The 26518-nt window shown below is 42.7% G+C and overlaps 1 protein-coding gene across 1 annotated transcript in view; it reads left to right on the forward strand.

Annotated features, from left to right (window-relative positions):
* Positions 1 to 26518, forward strand: part of LOC137431348 (kinesin heavy chain) — a 172233-nt gene that overhangs the window by 112758 nt on the left and 32957 nt on the right. The window contains exons 16-22 of the mRNA XM_068122579.2: positions 3944 to 4138; positions 7611 to 7728; positions 11083 to 11159; positions 13211 to 13320; positions 16626 to 16727; positions 21187 to 21247; positions 26185 to 26256. Coding sequence (XP_067978680.2) covers positions 3944 to 4138; positions 7611 to 7728; positions 11083 to 11159; positions 13211 to 13320; positions 16626 to 16727; positions 21187 to 21247; positions 26185 to 26256 — 735 coding nt within the window. The remainder of the gene's footprint in view (positions 1 to 3943; positions 4139 to 7610; positions 7729 to 11082; positions 11160 to 13210; positions 13321 to 16625; positions 16728 to 21186; positions 21248 to 26184; positions 26257 to 26518) is intronic.

Raw genomic sequence — 26518 nt, forward strand, 5'->3', positions numbered from 1 at the left:
GTATATACAGACTTGGCATTTAATATGGAATATATATTTTTTCTTGACTTGGGTTTACTTTCTTAACTCGGTATCAATCTGGTGAGTTTCTTTTACACTTTGGTGATTTATTTGTTAAAAGAACCATGTCACTGATTGTCTGTCGCAGCAAGAAGTTAACAACAGGATTATATCACAGGTGGCATGGCAAAATGTACGGACAGGTGCATTTGACGATTGGCTTCACAGTTGGGTATACAAGGGTTGTTGCGTTCTGTATTAGTGGAAAACAACTGCTGCACGTCTCCAAAAGTTATTGCCACTTCCTCTGGAGATGGTCCGTCAACTCGTCAATGCTGTTTGTCATGGAGTGGTGGCTTTACGAAATTACAGCATGAAAGAGCGTGCTATTGCTCGGCAGTATGGCATCACTCAAGGTCAGGTGTCAAAGATCCTGAAACGAAACGCTCAGAGGGGTGTCCCTACTCCAATACCGAGGCCAGGACGTCCCCGCAGAACCACAAGGAGGGATGATCACCAGCTGCACCGGTTAGTCCGCAATGGCAGTACCAAGTCAGCTAATCGGCTTAGGGCTGAGTGGCAGCAACTGACAAATGTGCCTGTATCCAGAAGGCGAGTCAACCAACGACTGGTTCAAGCACGCAATCGTGCCAGGCGTCCCCTGAGAAAGCCACGCCTGACCAGACAACAACACCAGCGCCGATTGCAGTGGGCCAGAGAGCACCGTCAATGGCAGCCGGGACACTGGAATCACGTGATCTTCAGTGACGAGTCTAGATTTCTGGTCTATCGTCAAGATGGCCGCGTCCGAGTGCGCAGACAAGTGCATGAAGCCTACAACAAAGATTGTATAGTGCCAAGAGTCCAAGCTGGAGGTGGTGGGGTGACCGTTTGGGCTGCTTTTCATGCAGGGGGCAAAACTGACCTGGTTGTTCTGAATAGAAACCTGAACCAGTTCAAGTGCAGGGCCATTCTGGAAGAAACATTGCTTCCATTTGCTCGTGCAGCCTTTCGAGGAAACTTTGTCTTCCAAGATGACAATGCATGGCCTCATCGTGCTCGCATGATCCAACACTTTCTTGCTGACCGTGGTGTAGAGCATATGGAGTGGCCTGCCATGTCCCCGGATATGAATCCGATAGAGAACTTGTGGGCACAATTAACGCGTCAAATCGACAACTTGGACCAGCAGCAGGCTATTGTCACTGCTTGGCAAGCGATTCCTGTCCAAACCTTGGCAAATCTCGTGAACAGCATGCCTCAACGTGTACGTGCTCTCCTGAATGCTCGTGGGGGTTACACGAAGTACTGAACTGTAATTTTACTGTCCGTAATCTCAGTCGTAATTTCACTTTTGTTTTTGTTAAAAAAATTTTTGGCTAATGTGCAAAATAAAGAGATACTTCTGGAAAACGTACAGAAGTTTAACACAGTACCGTCCGTGAATTGAGTTCGATATCGGTTTACATCACTTTCAAGGATCAATTTATTTGCTTCAAAATGTCAAATGTGGTTTTTGTTTCTTTTAAAGGTCACATTAACAAAATCTAGAATAATTTCAACATAATTCCAATGAAGTTTTGGTTCTAAGACATCTTGAAAAGTAAGTTCACCCCCACAAAAAAAAAATTCCATATTAAATGCCAAGTCTGTATATGTATATATATATATATATATGCAGGGTGGGTACCAAAGGACTTCACATTTGCTCAAAAGACAACTCATGTTTCCATTGCTTGAAGCCCCTGGAACAACACGAAAGGGAGGGAGATTATTTATTTCACGATTGTGACAGGATGAAACCTGGGCCATCATTCACACCGGACTCAAAGCGATCCAGCATGAAATGAAGTCAATATTGGTCACCACCAACACAAATTAAAATTTGTACACCGCTCCTTTGCTACGACGTCATTGCGGCACCGAAGGGGGTCCCGGCAGCCCGGCAATGACGCACGCTGAAAGGGAGTACTCGGTTTTCACTCCGGTTTCTTGTTTGTTTTCTTGTTTGCTTGTCCGGGCGATATCTCAGCCATCCTTTGAGCTAGGAAGCTGGAATTTCAGCACAATAGTGAGCAAGTGCTTTGGCAAAAACTGTATTTTTTGTGTTTTGATTAATCAATTCATTGATTAGTTACTTAATTATTATCAATTAATTAAGTCCTTATTTATTTCCTTTCTCTTCTGGGCATTATCTCGGGCACCTTTTGAGCTGGGAAGCTGATATTTGGACATGCCAATGACCAAGTGATTTGGCTGTAAAGGCTATTTATGATTTATTGATGAAAATTATTCGATTAATGGCAATTATTTTTTTGGGAGTTAGATTCGGATGAAACGGTGGTGGTTTAGGTATTCTATTAGCCAATTGATTTATTCTTTAATTTTTTTATTTAATATTCTTTAATAAGAGTGAGGAGGCTGCAGACTGCCTATCTGAGTGATGAGGTATGAAGCAGCTGAGAGTGGAGTCATCAGCAACGAGATAGAGAGGATTTTCCAGAGAGTCAGAGAGATCATTGATGAAGACCAGAAAAAGCACAGGGCCCAGAACACTTGTCTTGAGGAGCTCCAGCCTGAACAGGAAGGGGAAATGAGAGAAATCCATTCACGGCCACATGTTGACTTCGACCAGAGAGGACATCCACCAGCCATGCGTGGAGATTTCCATGGATACCATAGGAGGAGAGTTTGGTGAGCAGAGCGGGGTGCCAGACCGTATCGAAGGCATGTGATGTGTCAATGGAGACAGCTCTGATTTCCTGTTTGGCATTGAGGACCTCCATCCATTGTTGAGACAGCAGAAGCAGCATGTCCAGAGTAGAGTGACCTGGTCTGAATCCAAATTGATGATCGGAGATCAAGCCATTGGGGAAGAGGAAGGATTTGATATTCGAAGCAATGATGGATCCCATGACTTTGCTGATAATTGGGAGCAGGCTGGTTGGTCTGTAGTTGCAAGGATCGGTTTTTGCACATTTTTTGTGTAAAGCGGTAATGTTTGCTGATTTCCAAGATGCTGGCAGATGACTCTGAGCAAAAGAGAGGGTGAAGAGAACAGAGAGAGGGTGAGATAGAGCAGCAGAGCAGGATTTTAGGTCCCGTGGGCTGATGCCGTCTGGTCCAGTTGCAGAATCAGAGTCGAGGTTTCACAGAAACTTCTCCACCTTGTCAGGAGAGAATGACATAGAGTGCAGGAGCAGCTGGGTTCGACTGGGTAAGGTGGGAACAGAGAGAGATAGGTTCGGGACACAAGATTTTGAGGCAAACACAGAGTTGAGGCATTCGGCTTTTTCACGTGCGAAAGTTACAGCTTCGAATGAAGCACTGGTGGTTTAGGTATGCTATTAGTCAATTGATTAAGAAAATATTGTATGTTCATTATTTGTTGATTTCAATTTTGCAATTCATCAATCAATTATTGTTCACCTCTCCCTCCCAATAGTCTCTGAGCTGCACAGTGGTATTGCTGGGTGCCGTACTGCCGTAGGCACCCCGTCAATGCCGCGCTGGAGGATATTTATTTATTTGCCATGGTGGCGGTGTACTTTGAATGTATCTGTGCTTGTTTGAGGTTCTTCTACCAGCCAGAAAGTTTTTATAGCAATCGTGTTTTTGGGGCTTTAACAATTTTGTACGTATTCCATTTTCTTGAATGTGCGAAGACCATCATTACACAGTCCTATAGTTACATATTACAGAATGAAGTGAGATGAGCACTGTGCAGATGACGACCAGGTACAGTATACCGTTTACTTGACTGCACGATAATGTTCACCCTCCTTCACATGGCAAAGGTGAGCACTACTACTACTACTACTACTGCTACTACTACTCCACTACTACAGCAGAGTTGGTTTGGGAAGTTCAAAATCACCTCCCATGCAGCCAAGACTCATCACATTGTGATTCCTTGCAAGTAAATGCCTTCTTTCTCCTGTAGATTCCTCCAGATGGAATGAGCATGACGGGTGAGGAGGACTTCACTATGGCACGTCTATATGTCACCAAGTTCAAGTCTGAGGTGAAACTTTTGGCACGGCGGTGCCGGCTGGCAGAGGAGGAACATACAAGGTTGCAGCGACAGTTGCAGGACACTTCTGCCCAGCTTGCGACATGCCAACTATTGGTTTCACAGGTATTCTTGTTCCTTGGATTTGTCGCTCGTGTTCTCGTGAAAGCAAAAAAAACACAATACAGGTTTTTCTTGACATACTCAGCATGACCAACACACAACCCATCTCATACTAAGATTTTTATTTTGTGATAATCTCTGAGGGTGTTATGCAAAGAAGTACAAGCAACTTCGGTGCAGGAGGAGGCCGTTTGGCCAATCATGCCTGTGCTAAATGATTTTCCCTCTTGGAAAGAGGGAGGAAGGTGTGCATGTGCACATGCTTTTTATGATGATGCATCATGGACAAACACTGACAGCATATTCAACTTGTGACAAGACCCTCTTAGACGTTACAATAACTATACCTTTACTGTATATCATCACTATTTACTTGTCCTGCCAATATCTGTATACCCCTTTACCAAACCTTGATACATATCAAATTACAGTTTAAATCTATCTGTTGCTACTGCTTCTCCAGGGAGAATATTCCAGGCATTAACGTGACTGAGTGAAAAATCCCTCCTTTAATATCGTCCTAATTCTCCTCTTCTTCACTCCAAGACTGTGGCTCGTTATGCTGTCTGTCTGTTGTGCTGAAATTAACCCCCCTGTATTTATTTTATCTATCCGCACTATTATCTTAAACATCTGTATCATATCCCCATGTAATCGCCTCCTTTCTCATGTATAAAGGCCTGCCTCCTTCAAACACTCCTCATAGCTCAGTCTTGCTAGGTCAGAATCTATCGACTCACAATTGGCCTACACTGAACCCTCTCAATCGCAGCTATGTCCTTCCTTAGTTGTGGTGACCAAAAAGATGATGCCTCACTAAATGCCAGTGGGGTGTTAACTCTACCTCTTTTAATTTATAATATACCCTCTGCGAATACAACCTAAAATTGTATTAACTTTACCTTCAGCTGTCTGGCACTGAAGGCACTTTCTGGCAGTGGCAAACAAACTTTGTCCGTTTGCTTACTTCCATATCTATATCCCCTCAACCCCCATATCCCCCTGCGGTGCATGCTCAAAAGCTGCCTCTTGCAATATGTAGTCCCTATTTTTGTCCCCCGTCGCACCGCGGAGCGAAAGGGGGACTATGGTTTTCCCGTCCGTGCGTGCGTATGTGCGTGCATGCGTGCGTAAGCGAAGGATGGAATTCTAATTTGGTGTGTGGGTGCAACCCACGTCAAAATCCAAGATGGCTGCCGCCATGTATGTCTGAACCTTGTGAGCAGAATATCTTGAAAAATAAGCGAAGTACCAACTTCTAATCTGGTGTGTGGGTGTATCTAGGCATAAGGAAGAACGCTATTGAAAATTGGGTCGCCACGTCAAAATCCAAGATGGCCGCCACCATATATATGTCTGAACCTTGTGAGCGAAATATCTTGAAATATAAACGAACTACTAACTTCTAATCGGGTGTGTGGGTGTTAGGGTTGGAACACTGGAGGAAAAGAGGAACACTGGAGTTGCTGGGAAGAGTCAGCGGACTGTTAAATTTTCTTGTGTTAAACTTCATCTGCCAAACTTTTGCCAAATCTATTAAATTATTTCAACTTTCCTGAATCTGACCACCCTCCCTTCCCCCTCTCCTGTATACCTTACTTCCAAGCCTTGTGTCATCTTTATTAGTTCCCTACCGGTGTACACCGTAGGGGACTATAGGTTTGCACTCCGTCCCTCCGTCTGTCAGTCTGTCCGTCTGTCCGTCTGTCAGTCTGTCCGTCTGTCAGTCTGTCCGTCTGTCAGTCCGTCATGCAAAGAACAGCTTTCCGGACGTTTTTCCTAAACTCTTAATGCTAATGATTTCAAACTTGGTACATGGTTTCCTCATGATAAGTTACAGATCAAGTTCGAACTTCACGACGTTTCGATCATTTTTGACAAAGTTATGGCACTTTGAACTTTGGGAATTTCTCCAACAGTTTTCCGGACTATAATTTGGAGTGCGGTAAGTCATAATACTGTCTTCGATGACAGTGCTACCTAATGCCGGTCGGGGACATGTATTGCAGCGCAATATTCAGAATGCTTGTTATATTTGGAAAACTGACTCTTAACCCCATTATCCACATCGTTGATGTAAATTCTGAATAACTGATCCTTGAGGTGTCCCAATACTACAACCTCCCACTTACAGTCCCTTTTGGTTCTGATCATTTAAGCCAGTTTCCAGTCCAATTAGCTATTCAACCAGATACTCTGCTAGCCCTCACATTAACTGACAGCCTTCTACATGGTACCTCATAAAATTACTTTTGAAAGTTTCATACACTACATCTAGTACACTTCCTTCATCCAACCAATCAAGCAACTGCTTCAGACAACTCCATTAAATTTGTTTCATGACCTCCCTTTCATAAATCCATGCTGACCGTCTTCAATTAGTTTGAATTTATATAAATGGTTCACCATCTGATCTTCAGTTCACATATCCAACATCATCCTTACATGTGAAGTTTAACACATCTATTCTTCTCTTGATCGTTTATTACATAACAGTGTTACATTTGCTACTCTCCAATCCTCTGGTATCTATCTGTAGACAGTAAGCTGAGTCGTTCTATCATTCAATTCCTTTACCTATCTCGTGCGAATAAGTGCATTTAATTTTGAATAGTAGATCAGCACGCATAAAGTCTAAATCAGCAGTTCCACACTGAATATTCCACCACAAAAGGTTATTATTTAGCCCGAGGAGATTATCACTATTTGATATGCTTGCTGGTCTGATCACTCGGTGCTATGGCCACATCGACCAATCAGAGGAAGGCAGATTGATTTACGGAACTTTTATTACCTCTGCCACCAAAGGTGGATGGAGGTTATGTTTTCACGTCTCTCTGTCTGTCTGTTTGTCCGTTTGTCCGTTTGTTTGTGAACAAGATATCTCAAAAAGTTGTGGACGGATTCAGGCGAAATTTGGCAGAGAGGTAGTGTATGTGACAAGGGCGAAATGATTCGATTTTGATAAAGATCTGGATCTGGATAGTAGTCATTCTTCACCATTGAGATGGGGCCAAAAACAATACATAGCACAATATCTGTGTTATGGACGGATTTGGACGAAACTTGGTGGACACGTTGGGTGTGACGAGGATGAATTGATTCGATTTTGGTGAAGATCCGAATGTGGATAAAATTTAAAAAAATTTAAATTTTTAAGTGGTTCTTCATCAATTGAGAGATGAGGTGCCAAAAAGGATATATAGTATGGTATCTCAAAAGGTTGTGGACAAGTTATAACAAAACTTGGTAGATTAGTTGGTTAGGTGACCAGAACAAGCTGATTAAATTTTGGTTCAGGTCCGAATCCAGATCCGGCCTATCAGTGGGATACAAAACGTAAACTAATCAGCCTGGTGGAGGGAGGTATGCGCTCCACCAAGTGCACCCTTCTAGTTAAAATTGTTATGACTGGGTTGACCAGCATTGCCTTTTCGACAATAAATGAAAAAGTGTATTCCTGTTTGTGCTCCAGCATGAATCAAAGGTGTGCACCCTGACTGAGTACCTACACATGGCCGAGCAGAGGCGCCGTCAGCTGGAGGAAGCTGCAGACCATGCAAATGAGGAGCTTGCACGACTCCATGCACAGGGTATTATTCTGCATGCATTAGTGGAGCAGACGAGTAGTAACTTGTTGCAATACTTTTTCTATAAACTGTGTGGTAAGAAGCAGGATAATGTGCTTTTATTTATCTGATGTCTGGTCAAAAAGTTCTGGGACTAATTTTATTGTTACAAAACGAATGGAGCACACAGTTGATGAAATTTATCCCATTAAATGTAGTCTCCTCTTGACTGAACGCAATGATTTCAGTAGTCTTGCCATTTTTTATTTTTTTTTATATGCCTCTGGGACTGTTCTTTTGTGATGGCTTTTAGTTTCCGGGTTGCATTTTGGATGATGGTTGGCACATACTGAAATCTTTCCTTTTGCAGTGCGTTTCAGTAGGTGTAACAGAAAAAAGTCATTTGGTGCCAAATCTGGTGAATACGGTGGTTGGGAAACCAGTGGAATGTTGTTTGGCCAAAAATTATCATGTGGAAAGTGCTGAATGTGCCGGCACATTGTCATGATGCAACATCCACAAAGCTGACTCCCCTTTTTCAGGCCACTTCCGTCAAACTTGCATCTCTTAAGCATTTCAAAACAGCCAAGTAAAACCACTGATTCACCCAACGAATGAACTAATGAAAGTAATTGCTCTCAAATGTGAAGATTATGTTGATTGTCTTTTGTAGTGAAGGTGTTGCACCTTCACTCGAAAACGCAATGTGGACCATCTTCACATTTAAGCACACCTGTCTTGCTTTCTTTGGTCAGGTGACGATGGGGTCTTCCACTGAGATGATTGACTCTTGGTCTCGGGGTTGTAGCCATAAGCCCAATTCTCTTCACCTTTAATGATGCTGGACAGGAAATTTTCATCACTTGCTGTACGATTGATGAGTTACTGAGACGCTTTGAGGCGATGTTCCTTCTGTTCCGGAGTGAGAGCATGTGGGACAAACTTTTCCGAGACTAGTCTTATTCCAAAAAGGTTTTTTGTTACCGCGATAACTCTAAGAATGGCTGAAGAGATCCAAGTCAAACTTGGTCCAAGTATGTATAATGATGTAAATGTAAACTGATTTGATTATGCGGTCAATAGGTCAAAGGTCAGAGGTTATGCCACGTAAAAACGTGATACTTAGGAACAGCTAAAGGGGTTTAAATCAAACTTATGTATAATGATACAAGTATGTATAATGAAGGAATAATGTGGGCGGCGGCCTATTGGTCGATGTTGTGACGTCCAAGATTGCCGTTCTAGTTCCATTTCGGAGCAGTTGATAATCACCTTGGTTTGGGGTGACAGTCTGGTGTGGATTAACTTTCCTTGGGTGCTTGTTGATCTGACGTAAAGTGGTTTTCTCGCTATTGTATGGCATTTCTTTGGAGTCTAACAAAGTTTGCCAGGATCTTCATTTCTTAGCTAATAAAGATGGTGTCAGGGTTTCACCGATTGTGATTGTCTCATCAACAAAAGGGTCAACTTCAAATTTCTGCATGTAAGTTTCATGAAAAGTTCGTCCCACAATAAAATATATATTCTGTGCGGCATCCTCGTGGAATATGTTTCCGAGAGCTTTTCGACACAGTTAATACCAATTTGTCAGTTTTCTGGGATAGCCTCAATTCCAATGATGGCCTTTTTTCTTTCTCCATGGAGAAGCCACTCCAATCACCTTAAAGTTGAAAAGTTGGCTTGCAGAGATGTTTTCTGGCTGAAAAACAGCAATAAATTGTATCCCCTGCTATGATCAAGGAATTGGATCCAAGACAAGTTGAAAAGACAGAGGAAGCTGAACTGGCAAAAACAATGTCTGGATTGTACCTGTGTCTCCAGTGCCCATGAGTGAAAGAGCTTGGTAGTTTGCGGTTATGAATGAGTTGGAGATCTTGCGAGTTCACCCATGCCTCAAGGAGTTGGCCAATAAATCTGTTTTATGGTAACCCCACAGGTTGCTGTGGCAGTGCGAGTCTCCAATGAAGGTTATTGTCCTGCAGTTCATATCATCAGCAACAAGATGAAGCTCTTTTCATGGAGGTTTATATGCTGATGTAACAGTGAAATCACTATCAAAATTCACTGACAGGATCTAAATGTCATCTCTTATAACTTTGTAATAGTGCAAATATGGAGACCTTGCTTTACAAAAATTGCACTTCCATATTGTCAATTTCGGCTTTCAACCACGAGGCTCATTTCTGGGACATGAAGATGAATGTCATCTGGACTGCGATGCATCTACTGCATACAACAACAACAAAAAAAGCAATCATGTGTAGCACAGACTGGTAATCAGTTCTTGTTTAGCTGATGATGGTCCCTTTTGCATTAAAGGACAGCATTGTTAATGTGGGTCCTACCAAGGACCTCCTATCCATATTACAATTAAATATCACTGGTTGAGATATGTAATCTCGATCTTCTCTCAAAAGGTGACAGGGACTGCAATTCCAGGCTATAGGGCAACAAACGGGGAAAATTTTGAAAGGGGTGTATATACCTATTTATATTTATATATACTGGCGGACCCCACTACTCGCGGGGAATACGTTCCAGGAAAGTGCCGCGAACTACGAAACCGTGAATAGCGGGGCATTGTTTCAATGGAAAAAGGGGGAATTGGTTCCCGAATTGCGAAAATCTGTGAATGTCAAGGAATTTTTTTTGTAAATGTCTAGGCAAAATCCACGAATATTGAGGCAAAATCCGTCAATGTCGATGAGAATCCATCAATGTCGATGAAAATCCGCTAATGTATGCGGTGCCATTGTTTCAATGGGGAAAAGGGAGGCAGACAGCTAATTGCACTCAGATATGGTGAGTGTTTTCATTCTGTACAGTAACTCCCCTGGATGACGTGTTATGCAGCTGGTGGGATATGCCGGCGAAGCAATGTTTATCGTGTGAATGGCGGGATACCCACGAAGGGATGTTTACCGTGTGAATGGTGGGATATCCCGCGAAGGTAGAAAGCCATGAAAACGTGAAGCACAGTGCTGTGAATGTAGAAGCAGGTCATGCTCTTGGCTCGTAGATGTTTTTTGCATATGTCCAGCTGCTTTGTGCATATCTGGTGAAAGCTGGGTTTTATAACTGTCATGCTCGCGGCTCATTTAATTTTTTGTTTGCGCCCGTGAAATGCTGCGAATACACGGGACGTAGGGCCGCGAATGGAGAAGCAGATTGCAATTTATGAACTGCAAATACGTGGAACCCGCGAATAGCAAATAACGAAACCGCAAATAGTGGTGTGTGTGTGTATATGTTTGTGTGTATATGTGTGTGTATATATGTTTGTTTGTATGTTTGTATGTATGTTTGTATATATGTTTGTATATATGTTTTTTTTAATGCGAAAATTACCACTGACAAGTTATTATGTGCTGTTTGCAGACTGTGTTCATGAGATGACTTTCAGGGATAAGGAACAAGAGCACCTGAGTATGATTGAAAATGCCAATGCAATGAAGGTAACAAAGGGTCTTTGGACCCTGAGCATACCAAATAGGATTGGTTTCATGTTTTTGCTGAAGAAGTCAAATAACCAAATATTAGCATTTATGGCTTATAGAGAGACTTTTACACATGTTACGTGGTCCCCTCGGTGACTACCTGGTCTCGGTGACCCCCGGACCGTGAGAGGAACTTCGCCAGAAAGTTGTATCACATATGCGCTTTCGCCACGCAATCCATATGAATTCCACCCAAGAGAACACTGAGTTTCAATGATATATTTCAAGGGTAAGGATACCATACAATTTCAATGCTACAATCAAGGATATTTTCCCCGAGCAATCCACCATCAACAATTCACAATCCACAATCAATCCCCTAGATGATTAAGATGGCCATCTTATATATGTGTATCCCCTTTTGTACTCACGACCCCCTTTTGGTCTCTGTCCCTCACAATGTCTCTGGGCCCCTCCTGACCAAGATGATGGTCGGCTTCGCCGCACTCGGGCGGTTGAACGAACCCCGGGTGGACGTGTTTCCACCGGGCAGGTATCGTACCGGGGACCACGGCTGCAGCCCCCTCGTGGCCACGCGAAGCGGGTACTGTAAAGCAAGCAAAAGCCACACGCCGCTTGCAACGCGTTGTTAGGCCCCAACGTGCGACCCGTACGCGTCTTTGTAGACGGTGTCGCGAACGGTGCCAGACGCTGGGTCGGTGCCCGGCCACACGGCAGTTTGACGTCCACCGGGCAGGTATCCGTCCCGGTAACTCCTCTCGCCAGACGGGCTCGGGAACGCCGCTTTTCCACACGGCTCAATATCAATCCCACCTCTCGTCGGAGCGGGGTGAGGAAGAAGAATCCTCATGTCTTTCTTCTTCCGTTTCCGGTCTTTTTTTCCAGAAGGGCTCCTGACCCTCCAACCACAACAACCCTTAATCGACTACACATTGATAAGCAAAGACCTGAATAGGAATTCACAGACATTCCCATAAATATGTAACACACATTTGATGTAGAACAAGGATATTAAAGGCTTTAACATGAATTAACCCTGGTGTTGGGCTAGCGGCTAGGGTGCCGGCTTAGGATCCTAGGATCCTGGGTTCGAATCCCGGTCGATCGCTGAATTAACGCCAGGGGGGTTGACTCAGCCTGTCATCCTTCCGTGGTCGGCTAATTGAGTACCAGTTTACTGGTAATTCCCTGTTTGTCGTTAAAGGCGGCAAAAAGGGTTGGCGTCAGGAAGGGCATCCGGCCGTGAAACATTGCTTCAAAAAGGGGACCAAAAAAATCAAAAAAACAACAACAACCACGGTTCCCGAAAAAGGCCAACCCCCGCTTTGCGGGGAAAAATGGCCTCTAAAGGTGGTTATTTTTATATATTTTAACATGAATTGCAAGGACATCATTATACATTGGAAAAATCAACATGGTTTTTATGGAATTGGCATCTGTGATCCCAGCCTCATATGAGCAATGCACTCAGATGTAATCGCCAAGCAGGCTCGGGCTATTTGAAAATGTCATAACTTGTTTGTTGACTTACAAAACACTCAAATCACTTGGAATCACAAAACCTATGCTTGTATTTCTTTTTTGTCTTGTAAGGGGGTCATTTATGGGTCGGAGATCTTGAGTACACCTATACCTCTAGGAGGTGGCCATTGCCATCTGTTTCACGATAACCCCACTGGTTGATATGGATATGTAAGAATAATATGCAAAAATATTGTGAAATTTTCGGAAGAGTGAAGTCACATGCACATGAATATGCTTTGGAAAAACAACTTTAACAATGCAAACAGTTGTATGTGCAAAACCTTTTTATGAAGTTGTTATGAAGTATCCTACTCCCAAAATCTTTACCTTGTTATTTACTTCGGACATAATATGGGTGCTACCTCTAAGTGGGCTCAGAGCGATATTGATTTCCAATTTCAGCCAAAATGAAAATAACTGATATTGCTGTGGTTGTTGCAAGTTGATTAAAATTGTTTTTGTATTTATTCAATCCGAGCACACCTGCATGAGTTGTTCTCTCATTTGTCTTTGGCACCATGTAGATGGCCTTGGAGAAAGAAATGGAGAGCCACCATGAGGCCCACCAGAAACAACTTGCTCGGCTTCGAGATGAAATCGATGAAAAATCTGTTCTCATTGCGCAGCTTAGAGAGTTAGTATTGTTTTTGTTGATTTTTGGACTAATACAACATGGTGAAAAACATGGAGGCTCCCAAAACGATCATTCATTTTCTCCTAAGTCTCTTGGAAGTAAAGCAAAAAGGAAAAGGATCTCCTCCATGAGCTAAAATGCTTTCATGAATAGCATGAACCAAGACCATGTGGGAACATCTCAGAGGACCATGAGAAGCGACCACGACTGGGACACCTCTATTTACCGTTTCCTGATCGTGGTTGCTTCTCTTGGTCCTCCAAGGGATCTGCTTCCAAAAGGCGAAGTAATCGTTCCGGATTCATCTGAACTGCCATAGTTTTTACCTGTGACATGTCGCAAGTCCACAAGACCTTTGTGTTGTTGTTGTTGGTGTTGCTGTTTTGGGGGTTCTTGTTGGGGGTCGATTTTTCAAATGTGCACCCACTGGTCGGACAGCTACTGGATCACACCACATCTGTCGCTTGACTCCACACACCATAGTGTCGAGACATATTAAATGCTCATTTCCCATTCGGTCCATAACCGGATTTTTTTATACAATCCAGTTGTCCTTCATGCCAAATCCCGTACCTCGAAATGCCACATGCATATTTGTATGAACAAAGGCTTTATTACCAAAGAGCGGGAGGCTGTGTGGGGGAAGGAGGGTTTGTGGGGGGGGGGGGGGGGGGGGGGGAGGAAGGGAAGAGAGAGATAGAGAGGCAGACAGAGAGAGACAGAGAGAGACAGACAGACAGACAGAGACAGACAGACAGACAGAGACAGACAGACAGAGACAGAGAGAGACAGGCAGAGAGAGACAGGCAGAGACAGACAGACAGAGAAACTCGCAACAAAACTGAGGTAACAGATATAAAATAAATTCCCTGTTCAGAATCACAATTAACCTGCTCTTCCTTTGGTTGTTATCTCCATATGTGAGTCCTTCCTTCCGTGTAAGTGCTGCTTCATCGGAATGAAGATTACCTCATTGTGAGTTCAGTTACTAAGCAGCTGCTTGCCAAGCCGGGCATTCCTTATCAACGGTTTTGAATGGAGTGCTTGCTTGAATGCTTCAGCCACTTGGCGAATGCCCTATAAGAAACTTGGTAATTGAGCACATCCCTGACCGTCTTGAGGCCAAACCTAGATCTACTGTAATGTATATACCCCACAGAGGTTAATAACATAACCCTTCCTGCCACTCCTGTTGGGAGTGGTTGCACTAGTTACCTGAAACTAGATCCAGCTGTCTGTCAGACTTGTAATTTATATTGAACCAAACCAAACCGTGAAGACCCTCGGAGATGCATTGTATTGTTACGGGCTTGGTTTTGGGGTTTACTTACAAAGGGGGGAGGGGTGGGTCTCGGTTCCCCTCGGACTTAACAGGCCTGAGGCCACTGAGCACAAATAACTCCACGTTACGGTGGGTAATGCCCCGAGTGCCAATTAGTCTACCAGGTTACCCCAGAGTCCTCTGTCTGATTTCCGTTTACCTGAGGTCATGTGGGTTTACAACCGGGTCTCGCACCCTAGGTTATTCACTAAACTTATCTTCGGATCTTATTTGGATATGACCGAGCAACCACTAGTGCACACCGGAATCTGCAGGTTAGAGCCAATTCGTTGGGGACTTATAATCTCCCAGGCTAACACTGGGTGTGGAGGGTGTTTGGCCAATATAGGAAAAGATCGGAAAAAGTTAAACAATAAGGAGTTTTATTTTATGAAGTGAATGTGAAATGCGGGGCCAAAGGGAGCATGTGGTGCATTTTTGCAGCACTTTAATGGACAAAGCAGTCAATCAAAATGTGTGGGAATCAAAATGTACAGGTCATCAAAAGGTAATCAAAATCAAAATGTACAGGGGGGTGGGGGGGGGGTGCAATAAATGTGCAGTCGAGCAATGGAGGAAGCATACAGCAAAGAGAAGAGACAAGGAGCAGTGCTATACCGAACTTATATATATCTTGTCTGTCTAAAACGTATTACAAGGGCCCATCAGAATATTCTGCCGAAGGTAGAGAGTAAAGAGAGCAGGAACGAGGTGGTTTTCAACCACTTTGCTTACTGGGCATGGGAGGTTGGTCCCGTGCTGCCCATATGCTAAGGGAAGGGATCAAAGGAGGAATACTGTTTGTTATCTAAGGTCTGTATTGAAGAGTTGCGGGTGAGGGGTGCAGTGAGGTGTGATGAGGTGCAAGGAGGAAACGGGAAAGAGGTGCATATATGTGGTTCCCACTCTAAAAAGAACAGGTAGTGGCAATGCCATTGTTATTGAGCTCCTGTGTTCAAAGTAGACGATTTGAAAGAAGAGATGGAACGATGGCACACATGAAGAGATAAACATATGGCTTTTGGGCAGACAATGTTTCCAAGATGGTCTCCAACGTCAACTGCCAACTCGGCATCCTCCATTCTGCAGGGTCTTTCCTTAGCCAATCTAGACTTTTTACAACCTACAAGGCCATCATTTGCAGCTTGGTGGAATACTGCTCTTCCCTTTTGGCTTGTGCCCCTGCCTAAAAACTTGATCTTATTTTGCCATGGAAATTGGGCTTTCATAATCATTGGGATCTTCCATGATGAAGCTGAGTGTTTAGGCCTGTTACTTTGCATAGCAGACAGATTGGTGACCTCTGTATTCTACCACATCCTCTTTGGTCTTGTACGCTATGCCCTCTCTTAGCTCTGTCCCTCCCAGGTTTTTGCAGGGCACACACTGTCTGCCAACAACCCTCTTCTTCTTAAACTCCCAATATCCAAGTGCAGTGCTCACCTCCACGCATTTGTTCCTCTTTCCTCATCAGTGGAACCAACTTCCCCAGTCTGTTAAGTCCCAGTCTTCCCTCCAGAGCTTAAAGACAGCTGTCCACCACTTCCCACATCCATACTCATGATCTATTCCATCCAAATGTCACAAGTTACATACAGAATTGTAAAGCACACTTTTTTTCAGGTTACTTGTATTATGAACCCCCACTCTCCCTCACCTCTTCATTTGTTAGTTATGGGTTGGTTTAGTTTGTTCCTTTTATGTTTCATCCCGGGTTTCCCCTTCCCCTTCTTGTTGCATCATTCAGCTTGTGTGCAGCTTGTTCACCCACGTCCTTCGCCCTTTCATTTTGATCTCACTCTCACTTTTACTCTGCTGTTGATGTTTTCCTCTTTACATTTTGTTCCCTCCATTCTGCTCTAGCTCTTCCATGAGCTTTGATCATGCATACAATAAAATAAAAAAAAAATATATATATATATATATATATATATATATATATATATATATGATGGTTTGCCTAACGTGCCCTTGTCTTTTCCAGCTCCAATCAGAAGATTGTGCTTGAACAGGAAAGGTTACGTTGTGACTACGAGCGACTGCAGGTCATGGAACGAGAGAAATCGCAACGTCTGCATGAAATGATGTAATGTCACTATTTCGGTCTCACTCACTCACTCACACACACACACACACACACACACACACACACACACACACACACACACACACACACACACACACACACACCCCCCCCCCTCCTGAAAAAGATGAACTGGAACGATTCTGGAAAGGAATTTATGAAGATTGAAAATAACACAATAAGGAGGTGGAATGGATCTGAAACTTGGAAGAGAAGAAGCAACATCTCAAGGAAATGCCCCTAGTAATAATTGATGCAGAAAAGATAATATAACAACTTGAAAAGATGGCAAAGTTCAAAAGCCCTGGAACAGATGGGATCCCAAACTTCTGGTTAAAGCAATTTAATGCTCTCCACCTTCACTACACTTAAGCATTCAATTAGCTTATCCAAGTGGATCAGGAAATGGATAAATGACAGACGGTAACACCTTCCTCATCTCAAAATCTGAAGAGACCCAACTACCACACAAATACCGGCCAATAACCTGTCAATCAACAAATATATAAACTTTTACCAGGAATCATCACAGACACAATCTACCACCACCTAACATAACAAAGAGGCCTAGAGGCAGAACAGAAGGGATGCAAGAGAGGATGTTATGGAACAATAGACCACCTATTACTAAACAAGGCCAAACTCGAAAATTGCAATCCAAGAAGAAAGAAATTGTCCACAGCATGGATTGACTATAGAAAAAAGCTTTTGATTGTGTCCCACATTCATGGATGATAAAGTACATGCAAATGTACAAGATAAAATCAATTTAATCTTTTAACCCCCAAATAATCAAGCTGATTGAGAATCCATGGATCTAAGGAATACCACACTAATCCTGCAGCACTCAGATGAAAAAGATTGAAATACCAGGAGTAAAGCTACGATGCAGGATCTTCCAAGGAGACAGCCTTTCCCCCCTCCTGTTTTACCTGGCCCTGGGCCCACTAAATAACCTCATTAATAAGCAAGGACACGGATGCACCCTATAACATCCAATAAAGGAACGTCCAAAGAAACAAGAAAGGTGACACATCAACTGTACATGGATGATGTAAAACCCTTTCCACCGAAAGACAAAAAAATGTCATAACAACTGAAATTCGTGAAACGGTTCTCTGACAACATCCAAATGGAATTTTGCCTTGATAAGTGTGTCAAGTGCACATTCTCATGCAAGGTATATCAACTAAAATGGACAACATCAAAATTGACCTAGATACAACAATACAGAAGCTAGACAACGAAGCATCTTGCAAATACCTTGGAGTAGAAGAGGGCCACCAAATTTGCCATAAAATGCGCAAAACAATTACCAAAGAATACCTGCATAAAACGAGGCTGATCCTGAAAACATATCTCACCCCAAGGAACAAAATCAACGCCATAAATAAACTCGCAGTACCAGTGTTCCAGTACAGCTGCAGAATAGTAAACTGGCCACAAGCGGATATCAAAAAACTAGACATCAAAACAAGGAAACTCCTCACTATCCACAAAATGTTCTACAAAAATCAGTGCATCCCGAGAATATACCTGCTGAGGAAAGAAGGAGGTGGCAGCCTGATGGAACTCGATCAAGTGCACAGAGCGATGACTGTAGGATTAGCAGAGTATGTGAAAAGCTCAGCACACTACTAGATACAATTTCTGTACAAGCATGAACACAATAAACCAGAAAAGGTATCTCTCACTCACCTTGTAAAAAAACTTCCAAAAACAGGTGTGATTATAAAATGCCATGGACCAAACCAAAACCCCAACAATTCCAAAAAAGACAAAATAAAAATACAAAGTGAAATACCAGCAGATATATAGTGACAACTGGGCAAAAGGCAAAAGGGCAGGGAAATATAAAGAATAGATGGACAGATTGGGTATAGACAAAGAAGGATCACTGGAATGGCTAAGAAGAGGTCAGCTCAACTGGGACAGAGAGCAAATCATTATTAATGCCTAAGACCAAGGACACTACATGAATGGCTTTAAGAAGATGGCAGGACTACGTCAATCGGACAAGTGTAGGTTCTGCAAGGTAGAAACAGAAAGCATGAATCACCTACAAACAGGATGTAAAAGACATGTCAGAACAGCTGTACACCCAAAGGCACAACAAGGTATGTAGAGTAACCCACTAGCACATCTGCAGAAAATTCAATATCCCAGTTCCACAAAACTCATGGAAACATGAACCAAAAGCAATCATTGAAAACAAGGATGTAATGTTCACATATGACCTGATGATCCCATTCAGTATGAACATAGAAAACAAAGGACTGTGTGACCGGACATAGTACTCAGGAACAAAAAAGGAAAAGGCAGCATTGCTGATTGAGATATCAGTCCCCAGCGATTTTGACCTAAATAATGCAGAAATCAAGAAAAAGGTCAAATACCAAGACCACAAGATTGAAGTGAAAAGATCCTGGAATCTGAAGAGACTGGTGCTGACGGAGTCCCAATGTTTTGTTTTCTTTGGTTTTTTTTAAAGTCAAGATTGATCAATCAAGCAAGCATTGATAAGGTCCTCATTCAAACACAGCATTTGTACTGAGTTTCAGTACATCTAATTTGGTGCAACATTTGTAGTGACCATGTGTTAGCATTTTAGTGCTATGACCAGTAAAAGCATAAGAAAGGTCGAATATTTTGCCTCATGTCTGTCACATGCCTTTTTACAAACTTCAGGCATGCTGCCACGTGCCTTTTTCTCAGGAGTGGCTTCCGTCACTCTTGACCAACATCCTTCTTGCCCGGTTGCTCAATTTGGTCCGGCGGCCAGCTCTATGAAGAGTCTGGGTAGTTCCATATGCTTTCCTTTTCCTAATGATGGAGCTCGCTGTGCTCTTGGGAACTTTCAACACTCTAAAATTGTTGTATGCCCTTCCAGTCACCTCTTCACAATTCTTTATTTGAGTTCTACTGACAGTTTATTGGACTTCATGGTAAAATTTCTGCTCTGACATGCACTGTCAACTGTGGGACCTTGTGTAGAAAGGGGTGCTTCTTTCAAAATCATGTCCAATCAATAATTGTCAATTATTGACAATAATTCAATTATTGAATTGGCCACAGGTCGACTCCAATGAAGTTGTAGAGACATCTCAAGGATGATCAAAGGAAAATTTGATGCACCTGAGCTCAATTTGGAGTGTCATAGCAAAGGGGTTGAATACTTATTGACTCAAAACATTTCAGCTTTTCATTTTTAATTGTCGAGTTAAGAAGAACCCCCCCCCAAAATAATCCACTTTGACATTATAGGGTGTTGTGTGTAGGTAGATCAGTGACAAAAAAAAATATCAATTTAATCTTTTAAATTTAGGCTGTAACACAACAAAATGTGAAAAATTCAAGGAGTGTGAATACTTTCTGAAGGCACTGTACATACCTATCCTCAAGACCACTTTGCTTCTGACAATGAATGTGTGTGTTTTGGTGTTAGGGTCAACTTCTTACTGCTCTACTCTGTATTTAATAGCTCCAAATAATTAATATATCCATCCACATGTTGATCCATACACCTTTGTGTGGGTATACCCAGGGAACATTGTTATCCTGTTGGGCCTGAACGAACTGCCTTGTATTTGATTGAAGGTGACCTGGAATTTGTAATTTATTCAGCACACTGGTGACTCGTTTACTCTTTGGGAAGGGTTTTTTTTAACATCCACCAACAACTAGTGCTGGCAGACCGCTCATCTGACTTTCAAATGTCTCTAAACATCGTACATACAAAGCTAGCCGTCTCTGTCTGTCTTGTATGCATTCCTAAACCACTGCACTGTATGAGTTGAAACTTGGTGGTTGTACTCTTTGTGTACCTTGGAAGATTTTGGTCGTTAAAAAAAACATTCTTAGCTCCGTTTGTATCGTCTTAATTGGCGACATCAATGCTGTAGGGCCGTTCCTGTTGGGAGTGGGTATTACAAGTCATGTAATGAAATACATCAATTCACTGCATGAAAACCATAGATATCAGAAACTGTCATGATTATTCGACGTGTTTGTTTGTTTGACTTGTATGCACTCCTCCTCTGCTGAACCAAATTAGCTTAAAATTGCAGCTTTTGCTCAGGAGTAAAGGAGAAGAAAAGGTTGTGAGAGAAGGGATATAAGTGGGCATGGATGAAGGGGTTGAGGGAAGTGTGTGATTGGGTTGAGTGGAAGTATGAAAAGGTGTTAAGAAGGCAGTTGTAGAAGGAGAATAAGTGGGATAAGGTTTTGAGGAAAATGTGTAAAGGGGTCGATTGGAATGGAAGAAGAGTTGCTGAGATCGTAATGAGATTGAAATAGATGAATATTTTGGAGCTAGATGAAACTTTTTCAAATCGATGTAAAATATTTTGCTTTTAACATTTGTTTTTAATTCATTCTGAGTATTGTTTTAAAGTTGTTTTAGACGTTACCAAAACTTACCTTTATGATTTGAATAATAAACGTTGTGCTGGTTGTTTACCAGGCTCCTGCAGGATAGGCGAGACCAAGCCCAGCAGGATCTGAAAGGTCTGGAGGAGACTGTGGTGAGTTATATTGATGAATATTCTTTCTAAAGTTCATCAACATGTGCTGCTTTAAGATTGGGTGTTGGAATGGAGTGGAGGAGAATTAGGAAGAGGAAGGAAAATGGGGAGAGGAGGGATTAGTGTTATACTGATCCATTTCCTACTCTCAACTTTTTCATACCCTCTTCCCAACCTCGATGCATCTGATGTCACTTTGTCACTGTCTTGTTCTATCTCTGTCTGTCCTCTTCATTTTCTCATTTTGCAATCCCCTTTACTCCCACCCTCACTGTCTGTTCCCTTGCATATGGAAAAATGAGTTTTTAGAAATGATACAAGGACTGATCTAATATTCAAAAATAATGGATTATATTTTGGCATATACAGTCGTCAAAAATATTGGCTCCCTCGCACTTTTTTCAAATAATGCACCATTTCTTCCAAACAATTATTGAAATTAAAAAATCTTTTGGTATCCACACATGTATTTCCTTGGTTTGCAGTGGAACGAAACAAAAAAAGCTGAAAAAATTACTAAATCTTAGCTTGTTCTACACAGAAATTCTAAAATGGGCCGGACAATATTATTGGTATCTTTTAGAAGTTGTTATAAGTAATTATATTTAAAGCAGGTGATTCTCCTTTACTTTGAATTGAACTCACCTGTGGTGAGTTTCAGGTGCCTGCAATATAAAAATCACTCATTCAACCATTTTGAATCGAGAAAAGGAGTCATTCTGCTGTTTTGTGTCACTATGTGAACTGCAATGAGCATGGAGAAAAGAAAGAAAACCAGAGAATTGTCTGAGGAGATCAGACACAAGATTGTAGCCAAGCATGGACAATCTCAAGGCTACAAGTCCATCTCCAGAAATCTTGATGTTTCTGTGTCCACCGTACGCAATGTTATCAGAAAGTTTAAGGCCCATGGCACAGTAGCCAACCTCCCTGGATATGGCCGCAAGAGAAAACTTGATCGTATTGCAGTGAAGGATTATTTGAATGGTGGAGAAAGCACCTCAGACAACTGCCAAAAGATTCAAGCTGACCTTCATACACAAGGTACGACAGTTTCAACTCGCACCATCCGTCGCCAATTCAATGAAATGGGTTTTTTTGGAAATAGACCCAGGAGGACGCCACTGCTAAGAAAACCCGATTGGAGTTTTCCAAAACACACCTGAACAAGCCAAAATCCTTCTCGGAGCATGTCCTGTGGACAGATGAGACCAAATTAGAGCTTTTTGGTAAAGCACATCATCTCTATGTTTACAGAAAACAAAATGATGCCTTCAAAGAAAAGAACACCTTCCCTACAGTCAAACATGGAGGAAGTTCAGTGATGTTTTGGGGTTGCTGTGCTGCCTCTGGCACTGGGTGCCTTGAATGCATGCATGGTATCATGAAATCAGGAGATTACCAAGGCATTTTGGAGTGCAATGTTTAACCCAGTGTCAGAAAGCTGGGTCTCCATTGAAGGTCGTGGGTCTTGCAGCAGGACAATGACCCCAAACACTCTTCAAAAAGCACCCAGGAATGGTTCAAGACAGAACACTGGACTGTTTTGAAGTGGCCACCAATGAGTCCAGATTTAAATCCCATTGGACATCTGTGGGGAGACCTGAAAACAGCAGTTGGGAGAAGGCACCCTTCAAATCTGGAAGAAATGGAGCAGTTTGCACAAGAAGAGTGGGCCAAACTGCTAGTAGAGAGGTGAAGGAAGCTCATTCATGGCTATAGAAAGTGCTTGACTGCAGTTATTTTGTCCAAAGGCTGTGCTACCAAATATTAAGTCGAGGGTGTCAATAATTTTGTCAATGCCATTTATTTTTATTTTCTGATTTAAAAGGATATATTAAGTTCTGAATCAAAAACAAAGGTTCTGTAATATTAGCAGTTAAATAAAGGATTGTGGAGACCAAATACTTTTGTCAATTTCAACTTATTATTTGAGAATGTTTTTTTTGTTGTTTGAAAAAAGTGCAAGGGTGCCAATATTTTTGACCACGACTGTATGAAATTAAGAAGTGTCAAACATCACACTGACAGATTAATTGTCTTCTATTTTCTCATTGTAGGTCACATGCTTGCATTTATTGAGTGATTGTCAGCTAATCATCACAATATGAAACCAGAAAGAGCAATCAGAGATTGTAAACCCTCGCCAGGGTGTATTTTCAGTGGTTTTTAAGGCTTTTGTGTTCAAACAAATATGGTGGCCGAACCACGTGACCGATGGCGTCATTATTTTCTTTCCCTCCACCAATTTATGCCTACATGACACTCAATAAATTTCATCTTCATCGGATGAAGTTTTGTACTTGTTGAATTATGACGTCATAATGGAGGCACCTATGACATCATCATTAACATATTTTATTCCCCATGGAGAGCTCCTTACAATGAGGCATGTCTCAATTTTTTTCTATTCAGCGCTTTCAGAGATATAGAGGTGCAAAGTTTTTCGGTTTTTTCAAGATGGCGGCCGAACCACCTGACCTATGACGTCATAATTATCATTTAAAAAATTATAGAGGTGGAGTTGCACCTATGGTGAAAATTTCCTGTCAATCGGACCAACGGTTGCAGAGAAAATCCTATTTATTCTGTGTGGACAAACAGACAGACAAACTAACGGACTCAAATGCAATACTCTCTACTCTGGGGAGGGTAATTAGATGCAACTATAAACCGATACCGGGTAATAGTGAAAGTCAAGGAACATGAACTTTATTGCTTTGTTTCATTCTCCAATATTGATATTTGGCTCCCCAAAAACTGGTGTTAGTTGTGTGTACCTTTGGTAGATTTGACTTTCATCTTGAATGTGAAAGTGTAAGTTGAATGTCACATTCAGTTGGCAATTCTGTATGACACTAGACTTTCTTGAGAATTTCTGGATTGCTGATAAATATCAATGGAAAAGGCATTCAGATGATCAATATCCATGGTCATTTCAGACACATCTTGATCATATCTGCATGCCGAAGCATCATGATGAAACTGGCAGGCAGAATGGCCTAGGCCCTAGGCCTAGAGGTATGCAAAATCACCTCTGAACTGTCAAGCTGGGGTTTGCATCTTGACCAGCTATTTGGAAAGGTGCTATATGGGATCTTTAGCATTCACCAATAAATGCGAAAAGATGTTACACCCAGCTTCACCGTGCCAGCTTAATCTTCGCTCCGATGATTAGCTCATTGATCCAACGCCCTGCCGATGAAGCACGCGAAAGAGTTTCATAGGTTAAGGCCGGAATCTAACCGATCCTACATAGCTCAAAGGTGAACACACAATCTCTGATCTATCCTGTCTAGCCAAGTTGTAATGCTTAAAGGCCCTGTTCCTTTTCGACATGGAATTTGCTTGTGACGTCATTGCAGTGCAAATCAGAACCTTTCCTGAGCATATTGTTACAGACACGACTTTGATGTTAAGGTGGGCCGAGCGGAATGGCCGTCGTGTCCGCACAAATTACCCGATTGTACCCGAACGTTGACGAAGCCGCGCCACGCTGGCTCAATAAGGAAAAAGAAGACACACGGCTGGATTATAATGACAGACACCAATGTTTCGATTCTCAAGTATATTCGTACGGAAAGGTTAGATTACAGGGGCTAGAGGTATATCACAGGAAGACAGGCACTTAGACACACTCTTATATTAACCCCGGACAGACGACAGGTAAACGGGACAAGGCTGACTCACACGGGGGTTGATGGCAGGAAAAGGCAGATAGCGATGGCTCAAGGTGCACTCTTGGCTCAAAGCAGGGTACAGTCCGGTCCAAAGATGCGGGGAGGTCACAGCGCTCGGAGGTAACGTTCTTTCCCAGGCGGGTTCGCTTCCTCTCAGCGATCGCAGGCAACGTTCTTTCTCAGGCGGGGCGCCTCTGACTCAGCGCGCGCAGGTACTTCTTTCTCCAGCTGGGGGCGCATCTCTCTCAGCGCTCGCAGGTCCTTCTTTCTCTTCAGCTGGGGGCGCATCTGACTCAGCGCTCGCAGGTACCTCTTTCTCCAGCTGGGGGCGCATCTCTCGTCACGTCCGCTAAGTCGCCACGTATATCCGGCGGGGAGTGACACGCCCTCGGCTCGTTAGCTCCGCCCCAGATGGAATCGGTCCGCCCTTCTGATTGGGTGCGGGGGGGTTACCAGGCTCCGCCCTTGACGAGGAGCTGACAGCCAGCCCCTCTGGTAACCCCGTGGAGCGCCGAGCCGGTGTGAGGACGCATCCTCCCCCGCGCCGCCGCGCCGCCCCCATCTCCTCTGTTGTTGTAGTTATAGTTGTGGAAGAAGATGGAAGGAGGTATGGAAGATGGAAGGAGGTATGGGAAAGGTCCTAAACTCACTACTGATGCCATATAATCACATTCTGGTGCAACGAAGAGTCATAATTAATGGAAACGAGGCCTTAACTGACATAGACTAAGAATAACTAGCAAGATGTCCGAAAGTTGTCTACGTGTGGTGCGGTGGACCTGGGCACGACATTTAATGGGGGAATAAGGGGAAGGTCGGCTCTACTGATTGTTGTTTACATGCAATGGGACTAGGGAATGGGGGATTGGGGAAAGTTGGGGAGTATTGGAGAAATAGGGGAATATTTACAAGCGGATATGGAGGCCAAATTCCATATTCGCAACAATATTATAATGGAGACTTGCCAATTATAAACTGGCACATTAAGTAGTACATTTGTTTTGTCAACTGCAGATATTAGTTTGTCCGCATTTCTTTGCCAAGGCACATAATTGGTCCATTTCTTTGAGTACTTTATGAGAAGGTTGAGATGGATATGGAAGGTTTTGTTTATTTTTATGTTATTCTTATATTTAAGGCCAAATACACTAGATATTGTGCTAAGTAATAGTCCTTGTTGTTTGGATCAATGGTTAAAATGTGTTTGAAATGGTGATTTTTTTTTTAACCTTTTTTTTTTTTCCTCCTTCCCTCAAGGCAAAGGAGCTACAGACACTGCACAACCTTCGAAAGCTATTTGTGCAGGATGTGGCTATAAGGGTGAAGAAGGTATGTCTGTACATTTTCGATTTGTCGTTTAAAATTTGACATACTAATCCCTTTAAGCACTGCCAAAATCTTCTACAAAAGTTGTGCACAAACATGGATTACCTCTATTGCGTTCGACTCACTAAGGCCGAGTATAAACTTTAATAAACAAATTATCCCAATGAATTCTGCTGGATTGACTTGCTTTATTTGGCCCCGATTCATGAGCAATGTGATGTCTGTCATTGCTCACTGCACCATTTCGCAACAGTGGCTGTGTTGA

Source organism: Myxine glutinosa, chromosome 7 (genome assembly GCF_964187855.1).
Source record: "Myxine glutinosa chromosome 7, kmMyxGlut1.1, whole genome shotgun sequence".
NCBI lineage: Eukaryota > Metazoa > Chordata > Myxini > Myxiniformes > Myxinidae > Myxine > Myxine glutinosa.